Raw genomic sequence first — 12,675 nt, forward strand, 5'->3', positions numbered from 1 at the left:
TGTTTTTATGTATTGTTGGAAAAGCGTGGTACATTTCCTCATCTTGGCTGTTCTTTAAGTTAGAATCATGTCCAAGTATGATAAAGAGAAAACATGCATTTGCTTTTAAAGTTATAAGCCATCGAAAGTGATGGCTGTGATTGGGATCATGTGGTTGAGGACAGTCACTATTTTGTCCTTTTAGGAAATAAGAAAAGAATTGAATGAAGCTTGGAATTCAGAACATACTGATCATTGGCAAAATTCCTTTTCTAATTTCTAGCTCTTTGATTGTGGAAGATGAGGGTAAGACCAGGTTGGAAAAGTTTTTCACATGCAGGTAACCTTGTACTTAGTTGGAAGATGGATAACAGTGTCAGAGTCTCCACCCAAATCATGTTTGAAGTGGTCTCATTTTAGCATTCTGTTGCACATTTCCCAAATATGATGTTTAATTTCTTGTTTTTCAATACCTGTATGTTCATGCAGATGGTCCTTGGGTCATGAATGTCATTTGCTCTGAAGGCATGCTGCTGCTCGCAACCACATAATTGAAATCAAAGCAGTCACTCTTGATGGCCCAGCTTTGAAAGCAGTGGCCACTTTACTGACATACAGCAGTGAACAACATATTCTCTATGTAGCCTTCCTGTTTGTTGAGAGAAAAATTATCAAATCCACTAAATTATTTTCTGCCTAGATCAGTCCTAACTGTCTTTGTGATTACTTTGGATTTTTGTTTGTTTTTTAAGTTTGTGTTTACGACTTTTGTTATTGTTGTTTTGAATTTTTTGAGACAGAGTCTTGCTCTATATTCCTAGTTGGCCTGGAACTTATGATGTAGGTCAGGCTGGCCTTGAACTTGTGGTAATTTTCCTAATACTACTGCTTCCAAAATGCCAGGATTACAGGCATGTACTACTGTGTCTGCCTGTGATTACTTGTATTTAATAGTATGTGGAACAGGGTTTCTTTGGTTGTTGTCTTTAATGGTCTTGCTGACTTTCTTCTCCTTTGGAGGATCTAAGCAACACTTTAGTCCGTATAACAGGATGAGTGTTCCTGGATCAGGTTCCAAATTGGTCAGGGTCATTATTTCTATGGCATCAGCTCTCTTACCTTCTTAGCACAGGATTCATTTCATGTTACCATTTATCATGATGTCAGTTTTGTCTCCTCTCATATTATTAAGACTTTTTAAAATCTTGAAATCTTTTTTTTCTCCCTCTCCTTTTCCCCCCTATACATTTATCTGAATAAAACATGAGATAAAATTATTATATGTTTGCCTAACATTATTTGCTGCTTGGTAGCAGGGATAATTATATACTTACTGGTCAAAGTATCTCTGACAGTCAAAAGATTATCATGTACTAAATATTTACAATAGTTTCTGGCACAAAAAGTACTCTGTAATTGTCATTTAACTGTTTTAAAATGTTCATGCAGGGCGTAGTGGTGTATGACTTTTAATCCAGCCCTCAGGGAAGCAGAGGCAGGCGGGTCGCCATGAGGTCAAGTCCAGACTTTACAAAGCAAGGCTGCACAGAGAAACCCTGTCTTAAAAAACAAAAGCAAAACAACAAAATGCCACTCATTAACATGGTAATTTATAGACCACTGGTTGATGGTTTAGAGAATGTATTTTTATTGTTTATTAATTTTATTTGACAAAGGATCTTACCCTATTGCCCAAGCTGGCCTCAAACTTAATGTATAGCACAGGTGGTCCTTGAGCTTGTCAGGGCCGTCTCCTGCCTCAGCCTCCATAGTATTAGGATTATAGGAATCTGATACCACAACAGACCAGAAAATATATTTTAATATGTTCTATACCTGAAGTTTTCTCTCTTATTTTAGGCTTTTTGGCACAGTGGCTACAAGAAAATGGCATAAATAGTCCATTTCAACTATTAAGCTGTCATTTGATGTTTTGTTTTCTGTGTTTTTTTTTTGTTTTGTTTTGTTTGTTTGTTTGTTTTTTAGGATAATTCTGATTCATCCTTGAAGAGCATCCATAGAAGAGGGGGAAAAAAGATGGGTGTGAAAACATTTACTCACAGCTCCTCTTCCCACAGCCAGGAAATGCTGGGAAAGCTAAATATGCTACGAAATGATGGACATTTTTGTGATATCACTATTCGTGTCCAGGACAAAATCTTCCGCGCTCACAAGGTGGTACTAGCAGCTTGCAGTGATTTCTTTCGAACCAAACTTGTGGGACAAACCGAGGATGAGAACAAAAATGTGTTGGATCTGCATCATGTTACAGTGACTGGTTTTATACCCCTTTTAGAATACGCTTACACAGCCACTCTGTCAATTAACACGGAAAATATTATTGATGTTCTAGCTGCAGCCAGCTATATGCAAATGTTTAGTGTTGCTAGTACCTGCTCAGAGTTCATGAAGTCAAGTATTTTGTGGAATACACCTAATAGCCAACCAGAAAAGGGCCTAGATGCTGGACAAGAAAATAGTTCCAACTGCAATTTTACTTCTCGAGATGGGAGCATTTCTCCAGTGTCTTCAGAGTGCAGTGTTATGGAAAGGACCATTCCTGTCTGCCGAGAATCCCGGAGAAAACGCAAAAGCTACATTGTTATGTCTCCTGAGAGTCCTGTAAAATGTAGCACACAAACAAGTTCCCCCCAGGTATTGAATTCTTCAGCTTCCTATGCAGAAAATAGAAATCAGCCAGTTGACTCTTCTTTAGCTTTTCCATGGACTTTCCCTTTTGGAATTGATCGAAGGATTCAGCCTGAGAAAGGGAAGCAGGCAGAAAATACCCGGACTTTAGAAATGCCTGGCCCATCCGAGGCAGGTAGAAGAATGGCTGATTATGTGACTTGCGAGAGCACAAAAACTACCTTGCCTCTAGGTACAGAAGAAGATGTCCGGGTCAAAGTAGAAAGATTAAGTGATGAGGAGGTCCATGAGGAAGCATCTCAGCCTGTCAGCGCATCTCAGAGCTCATTGAGTGATCAGCAGACAGTGCCGGGAAGTGAACCAGTGCAAGAGGACCTTCTGATTAGTCCACAGTCTTCCTCTATAGGTATAATGTCTCGTATTTGTGGTTTTTATAGTCAATTGAAACATCTACGTTTTATTTTCTGTGCTTAGGGATCAATGGGGAGGGGGGAGTTAAGACGATAACTGAATCTATTTAATTATTTATTTATTTTGCAGCCGGGTCTTAATATATACCCGTGGCTGGCCAGGAACTTACAAAGGTCCACCTGCCTCTGCTTGCAGAGTAAAGGATTAAAGGTATGAGCCACTATGCCCAGCAGATGATTGGATTTAAAAAAAAAAATATATTATTAGCACTATAGGTTTTGTGTGTGTTTAACAAGTTACACATTGAAGAAGAACAAAATTCAACAGGATATAAGGGACAAAGGCAGAGAAAAAGTGTGAATTACCTCTTGTTTGTTTAAAGAGTCAAGGTCTTGCTTTGTGCTCCAGGGTGACCTTGAACTGGTGATCCTCGTGCCTCAGACTTCTCAGTAGTGGGATAACTGGTATATACCACCACACCCAGCTTTTCCAATACAAAAGAAAACAGGTTTTGAAAATCTAGTTAGAGAAGCCAAACACAGTGATTCCGGTTGTAATCCCACCACTAAGAAAGCATAGACAGGAGAATCTTAGCACACTGCCATCCTCAGCTGCATAGTCAGAGTCTGGGTTGAATGAGACCCTGTGTGTGTGATGAGGGAACTGCTAGTTGTTTTGTTCTTTATTAAAATGGGCAAGGGCATTTGTTGCCACATCTGAGAACCTATGCTTGACCCTGAAATCACTGATAAAAAGAAAGATCTTGCGTGCTTTCATTCACACTCCCCTTCCTTTCCTTCCCCCTCCTTCCCCCTCCTTCTCTCTCTCTCTCTCTCTCTCTCTCTCTCTCTCTCACACACACACACACACACACAATGAATATATAAATGCAAAAATATTAAAATATTGATTGAAAATTTAAACAGGGTGCCAAACATGATACTATGTAAAGAGAAGACATTGTTCTTAAACATAGTGCTATGTAAGAAGACATCATTCTTACAACAAAGGAGACACTAGCCTAAATGAAGAAGCAGATATGTCAATATGTGACTACAAACAAAGAGTAAAGATCCTATGCTAGGCAAGTTAAAACTCTTTGTTACAGTAACCAGTGACGTAGTGCAAAGTGATAAAGGTAGCAGGGATACTTGAATCAGTGGGGAATGAGTGGGAGGTCCAAAGGAGCTGGTAAGAACAAATTGTGGAAAGCCTTAAACACTTGTTCCATTCAACTGCAGGTAACACATCCTTTCAAATGGGATCTTATTTTTTAATTACATGATATGTTCTAGAATAGGAGGTCTAGAATTGGTAGTGTGAATCTACAGTGTTAATGTTCAAGGCTCCTTGTATGTTTATAATTTACCATCTTTATCAGTTTAGCTGTAGGCTTATTTGCTTTGTGGTTATGAAATGTTCACTTCATCTTGAGCTTTGTGTTCCAGAAAGGGGTAATGCTTGTAACCAACGAGTGCACTATTAAGGTTTCCCAGGAGCTCTTTAAAAACTAGTATTAGTCTGTGCCACATGATCTTTCTTAGCCATAGAGAATCTGAGAAAATGATTATTTGTTGAGTACCTGATTACTTTGAACAGAATTAGAACCCAGAGTAGAGCTGGGTGTAGCAGCATGAGCCAACCCCAGTATCGGGGAGGCAGGTGCAAGCAGATGATCTCTGTGAGTTTGAAGCCAGCCAGAGCTTAATAATAATAAGACCCTATCTCAAAAATATCAACAACAATAATAAAACATAGTAGATATTGAACATGCAACAAGCGTTGCTCACCACAGATAGGCTAATCTTGAAAATGTTAACATATGCAGATACTTTAGGAAAATTAGTTTGCTTTTGCTATTGTTATGCATGAGATTTGGCTCAGTAATCTGTTAGAGCAATTGCTCTAACAGATAAAAGATTAAAACCTTTAAAATTATAGTGAATCAATACAGCCTGGTAATATTGAGTATGTGAGAAGAATGGATTTAAGTATTCAGATGAAATAATTGTTTCTATTGTATTCATTGATTCTAAGTAATGGGTTTTCATAGCATATTGTCTAAATCCAGATGAACCTTAAGGTTGATAATCAGTGCACTTTTTTTTTTCTCAAGGGCACAAAATAAATAGAATTTTGTCATCTAAATGCAATATGAACATTGGTGGGAGAAGGTAGGAGCCTCATTTTTAAGAGTAATCCGCAAGATCGGTTGTGTGTAAATGTTGCTTGGATATGACCAAGCAGTGTCAGGCCACAAAGCAATCAAAAGGTGGGATTGGTGGTATTTACAGATTTGGGATTGTAGAAACTGTGGGAGAGCCAAAACCCTTGAGAGATTCCTGTATTCAGGATTGAGAAGTAATTAAAAAAAAAAAAAAAACAATAGTAAACATCTCTCTAAAGAACCTAACAGCTTTTTAAATTTCTTGTATTTTGACCCACTGTTGAGTTTCTAGGACTGCTACAAAGTACCACACAAAAACTTGGTAATTTTTCAGTACAAATTTATTTTCTCACCATTCAGAAGGCTAAAACTCCATGTCAGAAGATCTTTGTACCCTTCAAAGGCTTGCAGGAAGAATCCTTACTTACCTCAACTTGATTATATCCACAAAGACCCCATTTGCAAATAAGGTTTTATTGTTAATAGTCAGGGCAGGACATCAACTTTTGGAAAAGTTTTATATACTTGAATATGATTCAAGAAATTCTTGAAGAATTTGAGTAAATACAACATTAATAAAATGTTTAATGTGCACAAATCATACTTATTCTGAGTCTTTAGTCTTAAAAGTCTTAGTACTGTCTAAATAATAAATATTGCTATTTAATTATCTGAAAATTTAGAAATCTAAATATTTAAATATCTTGGTAACTACACTGGAATATTCATTCATTACTTCCAAGTATATCTACTTAGTTCATATTTTTCCCTACAATCTTACTAAACATGGTTATATAGAGAAATTATGAAGATAAGCAGAGTTTGTACCTATGTAATTGTAGATTCTATAACACGAACATAGGCCTATCTAACCTGAATATCATACCCCAGTTGGATCTTTTTTCTGTCTTCATATCAAGTGCACTAATTACTATAAACCTATGGTGCATCTACAGATTTCTACATTAAAACAAAGGCAAAAAAAAAAAAAGCAAATTCCTAGGATATTACAGATAGTCAATAAATGTTCTACTCTTGCCACTTTGTTCTCTGTATTTCAGAAGAACATTTCTATGATCAGTTCATTTTATTTACTAATTCATGAAAGAAGATACCAAAGTGATGACTGATCAATTTGATACCTAATAACATTCATTCTGAACTTCTGTAGTAGTAAAAATTTGACTGCCCATGAATTTTACTCAAGTGGAATTTTACCTATATTTTAGGTTCCCAGTTTTGCCAGTTTGCCCAGTAAAAGGTTGTAAAGTCTTAACACTTTGAACATAGAATAAATAGAAGTAATAATTACAAAAAAAAATACTGCTAAATTGTGTCTTATTATCCAGAAAGTTGAGGCTGGGGCTAGAGAGATGGTTCAGGGTTAGGAAGGCTTCTGTTCTTCTTAAAGGAATGGATTCATTTCTCTGAACCTACCAGGTAGCTCAGGTAGCTCACAACTTCCTGCTAAATAACTTTCAGCTCCAGGGGAACCAGTGCCCTCTTATGGACTCTGCAGTTATTGCATTCACATACACACAATGCACACAAACGTTAATTAAAAATATGATAGTTTTTTTTAATTAAATTTTTTATATTAATTACAATTTATTCACTTCGTATCCCAGCTATAGACCCCTTCCTCCTCCCCTCCCAATCCCACCTTCCAAGCCCCTCTCTAAGTCCACTGATAGGGGAGGTCCTCCTCCCCTTCCATATGACCCTAACCTATCAGTTCTCATCAGGACAGGCTGCATTGTCCTCCTCTGTGGCCTGGCAAGACTGCTCCCCCCCCCCCCTCAGGGGGAGGTAAAATAAGATAGTTTTTTTTCTTTTTTTAAGTTTTTTACATTTGTTTATGGCACATGTGGAGGCCAGAGGACAACCTGTGGGAGAGTCAGTTCTCTCTTATGCTTCTGGGACTGAAACTTGGGGTGTCTGCCTTGGTGGTCAGCTCCTTTACCCTCTGAGCCATGTTATCAGCCTAAAAAATTTTTTTAAATGGTCCATCAATTTGCAGAACATTTTAAGAATAAAGAATTTTCGATATGATGACTTAATTATTTATCTTAAAGTTTCAATTTTCTATATTCACCAAGGACAAATATGAATGACTTTAGATAAGCTGCAGTTCAGTGACCTAGCAAAGGAATTCTGTACTCTAAAATTCCACCATTAAAAATCAAGTGGCTGAGGAATACTTGTCCTGCCTTGCCCTGATATTCAAAGGCAAGTTTGCTCAGTCTTCTTTTCCAGAGGACCAAAACCTTACTTTGTAAAAAACCTTTCCAAAGGTGTTTTGGTGTTATTGAAAGTAGCTCTTTACCTGTTTGTGATAAGAGTTTAGGTAGCGTACAGATCTTTTGAAGCATAAATCATGTCAACTTGTAAGAGTTAATCCTAAAATTCAAAGTAAAATTCCCAATTGTAAATGGCTGCCTGTTAACTTAAACAGCAAAGATCAGTCACTATTTTTGAGCTTCGCTCAGGAATTTACCCTCCAGGCAAGGGCAGTTTACATCTCAAAAAGGATTTCCAATCTTCATTGTTATCAAAGAGCTTTAATGGGAATGGAGAGTCTCTTAGGTCCGTTTAGACCATGTAGTCAACAGTTCACTTCATTGGTCCTTTACAAGAAGAGAATTACACCACAGTGCTTTTAGGATTTGGTTGTTGTCATCTTGGTTTTTTTTTTTTTTTTTTTTTTTTTTTGGTTGTTGTCATCTTGTGTTTTTTTGTTTTGTTTTGTTTTGTTGGTTTTGTCTGGGGGTTTGTTTTTGATTTTTCAAAACAGGGTTTCTCTGTAAAGCTTTGGCTGTCCTGGAGCTCAATCTGTAAACCAGGCTGGTCTCAAACTCACAGAAATCTGCCTGCCTCTGCCTCCCAAGTGCTAGGGTGGGGGTGAGGGATCATAAGCTTGAGCCACTGTACTCTGCTTTTGGTTTGGTTTGGTTTGGTTTGGTTTGGTTTGGTTTGGTTTGGTTTGGTTTGGTTAAGATGGTACTTGGAGGATTTAAGCTTGGGCTGGTGATTGGGGGTCAGTGTTCCGGAAAGCAGAGTTTACTTAATACTATGGATCAGAAAGCAGGCATAATTTTGTTACTGAATCTCAATAAATACCTTCTAGAAGTGCAGACTGACATGATTCTACAGTGTCAATAACTTCCTGGCTAGGAAAGGAGAAGGATGTGGACATTTTTGAGACTGCACTCACGTTGTTCTGCACTAGAACAAAAGTACACTTTTCCCAGCCCTTCCTTACATTTAGTAAGAGTCTCAGAGTCATCAGCTAATGTTGATGCCCCATAAGGTTGTGTCTAGCAGAAAATACTGTGGCCTACCTAAGGGTACTAGGCCTACTTCTGAGAAGGTATGGTCTGGTCCTGAATATTAGGGGTGCTTTTTTTTTCTTCCCTCTTTTTCCTTTTCTCATTTTGACAATAGCCAGCAAAATGGAACCTAGGGCCCTTTGTAAATTTGACTCTGCCACTGAATATTATACCTCCAACCCAAAAATTTCATTAAAATTAAATTTTAATAATTTAAAAAACACTGCCAATCAATAACTTTTACAGCTTGCTGTTAAGTCATCTAATTCAGATTCTAATTTATTTAATTACTTGTGTGGTTGTTGGCAAAAATTATCACATCAGGAAAAACATTTTGAATTATATTTTTGTTCATAGTTATATAAGTAGTATTTTGTACACATGGTAAAACTTCTATAGTATGAATGGAACTCTGAAGTGTTTTATTTTTAGCTTTGGGTACCCTTGATAGCCATGAATAAGAATAAAGTAACTTTTTTTTTTTTTTGCATGCTTACTATCTGTTCAATTATAGACTTAGTGACCAAGATATAAGTGACATTTTATTCTGTTGAAGTAGTCTTTTTGTTTAAGATGTGGTTTTTACTTTGTATGTATATGTATGTACTTCTGTGTGAGTGTATGCATCGTGTGTGCAGGTGTCTGTAGAGGCCTAAAGAGAGCATCACATCTACAGGTGGCATTACAGGCTATTGTGAGCCAGCTGATGATGAATATTGGGAACTGAACTCAGGTCTTCTTGAAGAACAGGAAGCAATCTTAACTGCTGAGCCATCTCTCTAGCACCTTGACCAGCTTTTTAATAAGCTATTGACATTCTAGACCCAAATACATAGTAGTTCTTATTTCTACCTCACCAAGATGCTATCCTGTCCTAGAAGGAGTGTAACCTGCCTGATGATGAGAAGCTGTCACTAGCTCAGGCATCCTGGCCTGCTCTTACCACACCAGGTGCTTTTTTCTTTGTTTTGCAAGTTTCTGCCTGTAAACATTAATACTGTCTTCACTTGATAAAACCAAATCTAAAAATGGGGACTTTTCCAGTTTTGGGTTTTTTTTGTTTGTTTGTTTGTTTGTTTTTTTACCAAGCCAGATGGAAATGTTACTATTTAGTTCTTTTTAAGGAAAAAGAGAGAGAGAGAGAGAGAATGGAATAAGTGAATAGTTCTTCAATAAAATGCATTAAAAAAACTCAGAAGGATTAAAGGGTAAGTAGTCATAGAGGACAAACATCCATTTAATAGTAAGGAAACAGAGAAAGGAGAAGGCATGTATAGAATCAGTAGGGGGTAGAGGTACAGTTGAATTGAAGACAGGCATAAATGCATAACCCTGTCTGCTTGCAAGTCTCTAGTAGTCTGTGCACAAGGATGTAGCCTATTGATTGGTATCCTTGATAGTTGCTTTGAATCAACAAAGAAAAAAATGTATTCTTTAAGAAATCAAAGAAAAATGTGACCTTGCCATAAATTTGCCAACACAAATAAGTAGAACGTATGCTTGTTTCCTAGTAATTCTGAAAAAGTTTAAGTAGTCTGAAGAGAAAAACTGAATAACACGATTCTAACTTTATATCAGAAGAAAATCCATGTATATTATTCATATACATTATTACATAAATGATTAAGACTAGAATATATAAACTTCGATTAAAATGTAGCCAGCAGGATGGTGGTGGCACACACCTTTAATCCAATACTCGGGAGTCAGTGGTAGTTGGATCTCTGTAAGTTCAAGAGCAGCCTGGTCCAGGACAGCCAGGGATACATAGAGAGACCCCATCTTAAAAAGTGTGTCTGTGTGTCACACACACACACACACACACATCCAAAAGCTTGTTTCAGGGACTTAGATTTGCTCACTGTGCAGTACAGCTAGCTCATTTATAGATAGTAAAGAAATGGCATAGTTCATTACCTGATGAAGATAAGTTACTGGAATTCACTGCTCTCTTACAAGTAACAACTTCTAGATTTAAAATGCCGCCTTGAAAGTGTTTTAATAACCTGAAAAGATTGTCAAAGAGCTATCAAATGAAATTATTGGAAGGTGCCCAATCTAAAATGGCTTACAGAACACTAGAGCCAGTTGCTTTCATTTAAGACTTTTGTCAAATTCTCTAATGCAAAATATTGCTATGCTGAACAACATCTTCTCCCTGGCTCTGCAATCAGAAATGATTCACTTGACACCACAGTGAGCATCTGCAGTGCTTAGCAGGCAACCCGATAAACACGGAGCACTGCAGCCTTCTCCTCTTTAGGAAAACTACCAGATGAAAAATATTTTTGAACATGACCCTCTGGCCCAACTTTCCTCATATTGAAGATGAGGACCACAAGAGTTCTAACCAAAATGGGAGAGAATCCTAATGATATGCCACTTGAAGTACTTACACTGGTGCCTTGGTCTGACCTAGAGCTGATAGACCAGACCATGAAGGCCATGATTGTGAACCTTACCAACAGCCTTGTGTTCTTGCACTCCAAGAAGAATAACCAGGCAGCCCTATACCTTCATTCTAAAACCCCCGGCTTCTAGGTTAGTGAGATGGAACTCAAATACTACTAGGCGGATATGTCAGATACAGTAAGAAGCAGTGTCTCTCACAGATGAGTTAAGACTGACTGGTACTGAAGAATGAGAATGATTCCTATGTGGTAGTAGACTCCAGAGAGAACTAGGAGGTCATATACTTCTTAGTTCCTTAGAGGCCTGTGGGGGTGGCGGGAGCCTATAGCAAGGAATATAGCCAGGTAGAAGTGTTGATATCCCAGAATCCTCAAATGCCTTGAGTTCTACCCCTAGAGCCTGCTTGAACATCACAGGTCTGTTTCTCAGCCACTGTCCATGTGTGAACTCAGGCTTTGCCTGTCTGTGCTGCAGTATCTACTCTAGGGTTTTGTCACAGTGACTCAAATGGCTTCTCATTTTTAACTCTTAAACAGCACTCTTCCATGTTGTCATGAAAGAATACCTGGACATAAGAACCCGCTGTGCAAGAACCAAGAAAGCCTCATGTCTACCATGACAGAACCCTCCTTGCTATATTCATACCTCCCTGCCATGGTGTTATTTATAGTGGCGTACATTTGGCTGTAGTTATTCTGAAAAGGTTTAGAATAAATGGGTAACAGGGAAAGTTGAAGCAGCTCCACTTTCAGGTTTTTGCCATTGGGTTTTAATCCTTGAGGGAATAGTCATTGAGACAGCATGCCTGTTTGTTCTTTTCGAAGAGGTTTTTTTTTTTTTGTTTTTTGTTTTGTTTTGTTTTGTTTTTTCCCAGAGCTGAGGATTGAACCCAGGCCTTGTGCTTGCTAGGCAAGTGCTCTACCACTGAGGTAAATACCCAACCCTGGAAGAGGTTATTTTTATAGCTTTCTTTAGAAGCTTTTTGAGCTCTCTAGAAGCTCCTTTTGTGTTCTTTCTGCTCCTCATTTTTTTCCCTTTCTCATTTAGAGAATTAGTGAGGTCTTCTGTTGCATAATTAAAGCTTGCAGATTTTTAGCTGGGCATGATGGCAACATGCCTATACTCAACACTTGACAGATGGAAGCAAGAGGCTAAGAAGTTAAAGGCCAACCAACCTCTGCTACATAAGGAATTCAAGGCCAGCAGAAGGCAGATGAGAACCCTCTCTGAAACCACACTGAAAGAGCCTTATAATGTTTAAGAAAAGCATAACTGGTAGGGTAATCTGTAGTTATGGTGAGAGTGTTGAGGGTTTTGCCAAACACAGAAGGAAGGGTACAGAAACCAGATATTTTCTATCTTAGAGAGGTTGCTCTCCTTAAAAGTCTGGATCACTAGAACTAAATCTGCTCCTTGCCCTTCAAACTCCTGGAGACTGTAACAGTCCTCTTTGGCAGTAGGCAGACCAGAAGAGGAAGTAGGGAACTGCCAGAGTTCAGTCCCCCAGCATCCACATAAAACTAGGTAAGCATAGAGTCACATATATAATTGCTTAGAAGACAGGAAGTACACACATACACACACACACACCCTTCGAGCAACTAGCTACCTATACTAGTTGAATTGGTGAGTTCTGGTTTCAAGTGAGAGACCTTGCTTAGCTCAGTTTATAGTACGGTACATTCAAGGAAGAGCCAGGTATATACCTCTCAACTATACACACGTGCT

General features: G+C 38.1%; 1 protein-coding gene across 7 annotated transcripts in view; it reads left to right on the plus strand.

Annotated features, from left to right (window-relative positions):
• Zbtb44 (zinc finger and BTB domain containing 44) overlaps positions 1 to 12,675 on the plus strand; it is a 58,375-nt gene that overhangs the window by 29,851 nt on the left and 15,849 nt on the right. For 4 of the 7 annotated variants that reach the window (XM_021644032.2, XM_021644033.2, XM_021644031.2 and 1 more), the window contains exon 2: positions 1,966 to 3,034. The exons of the other annotated variants lie outside the window; for them this stretch is intronic. In XM_021644032.2, the coding sequence (XP_021499707.1) occupies positions 2,017 to 3,034 (1,018 nt within the window). In that variant the 5' untranslated portion in view covers positions 1,966 to 2,016. The remainder of the gene's footprint in view (positions 1 to 1,965; positions 3,035 to 12,675) is intronic. 7 annotated transcript variants of the gene reach the window in all.

The sequence above is a fragment of the Meriones unguiculatus genome, chromosome 1 (assembly GCF_030254825.1).
Source record: "Meriones unguiculatus strain TT.TT164.6M chromosome 1, Bangor_MerUng_6.1, whole genome shotgun sequence".
Classification (NCBI taxonomy): domain Eukaryota; kingdom Metazoa; phylum Chordata; class Mammalia; order Rodentia; family Muridae; genus Meriones; species Meriones unguiculatus.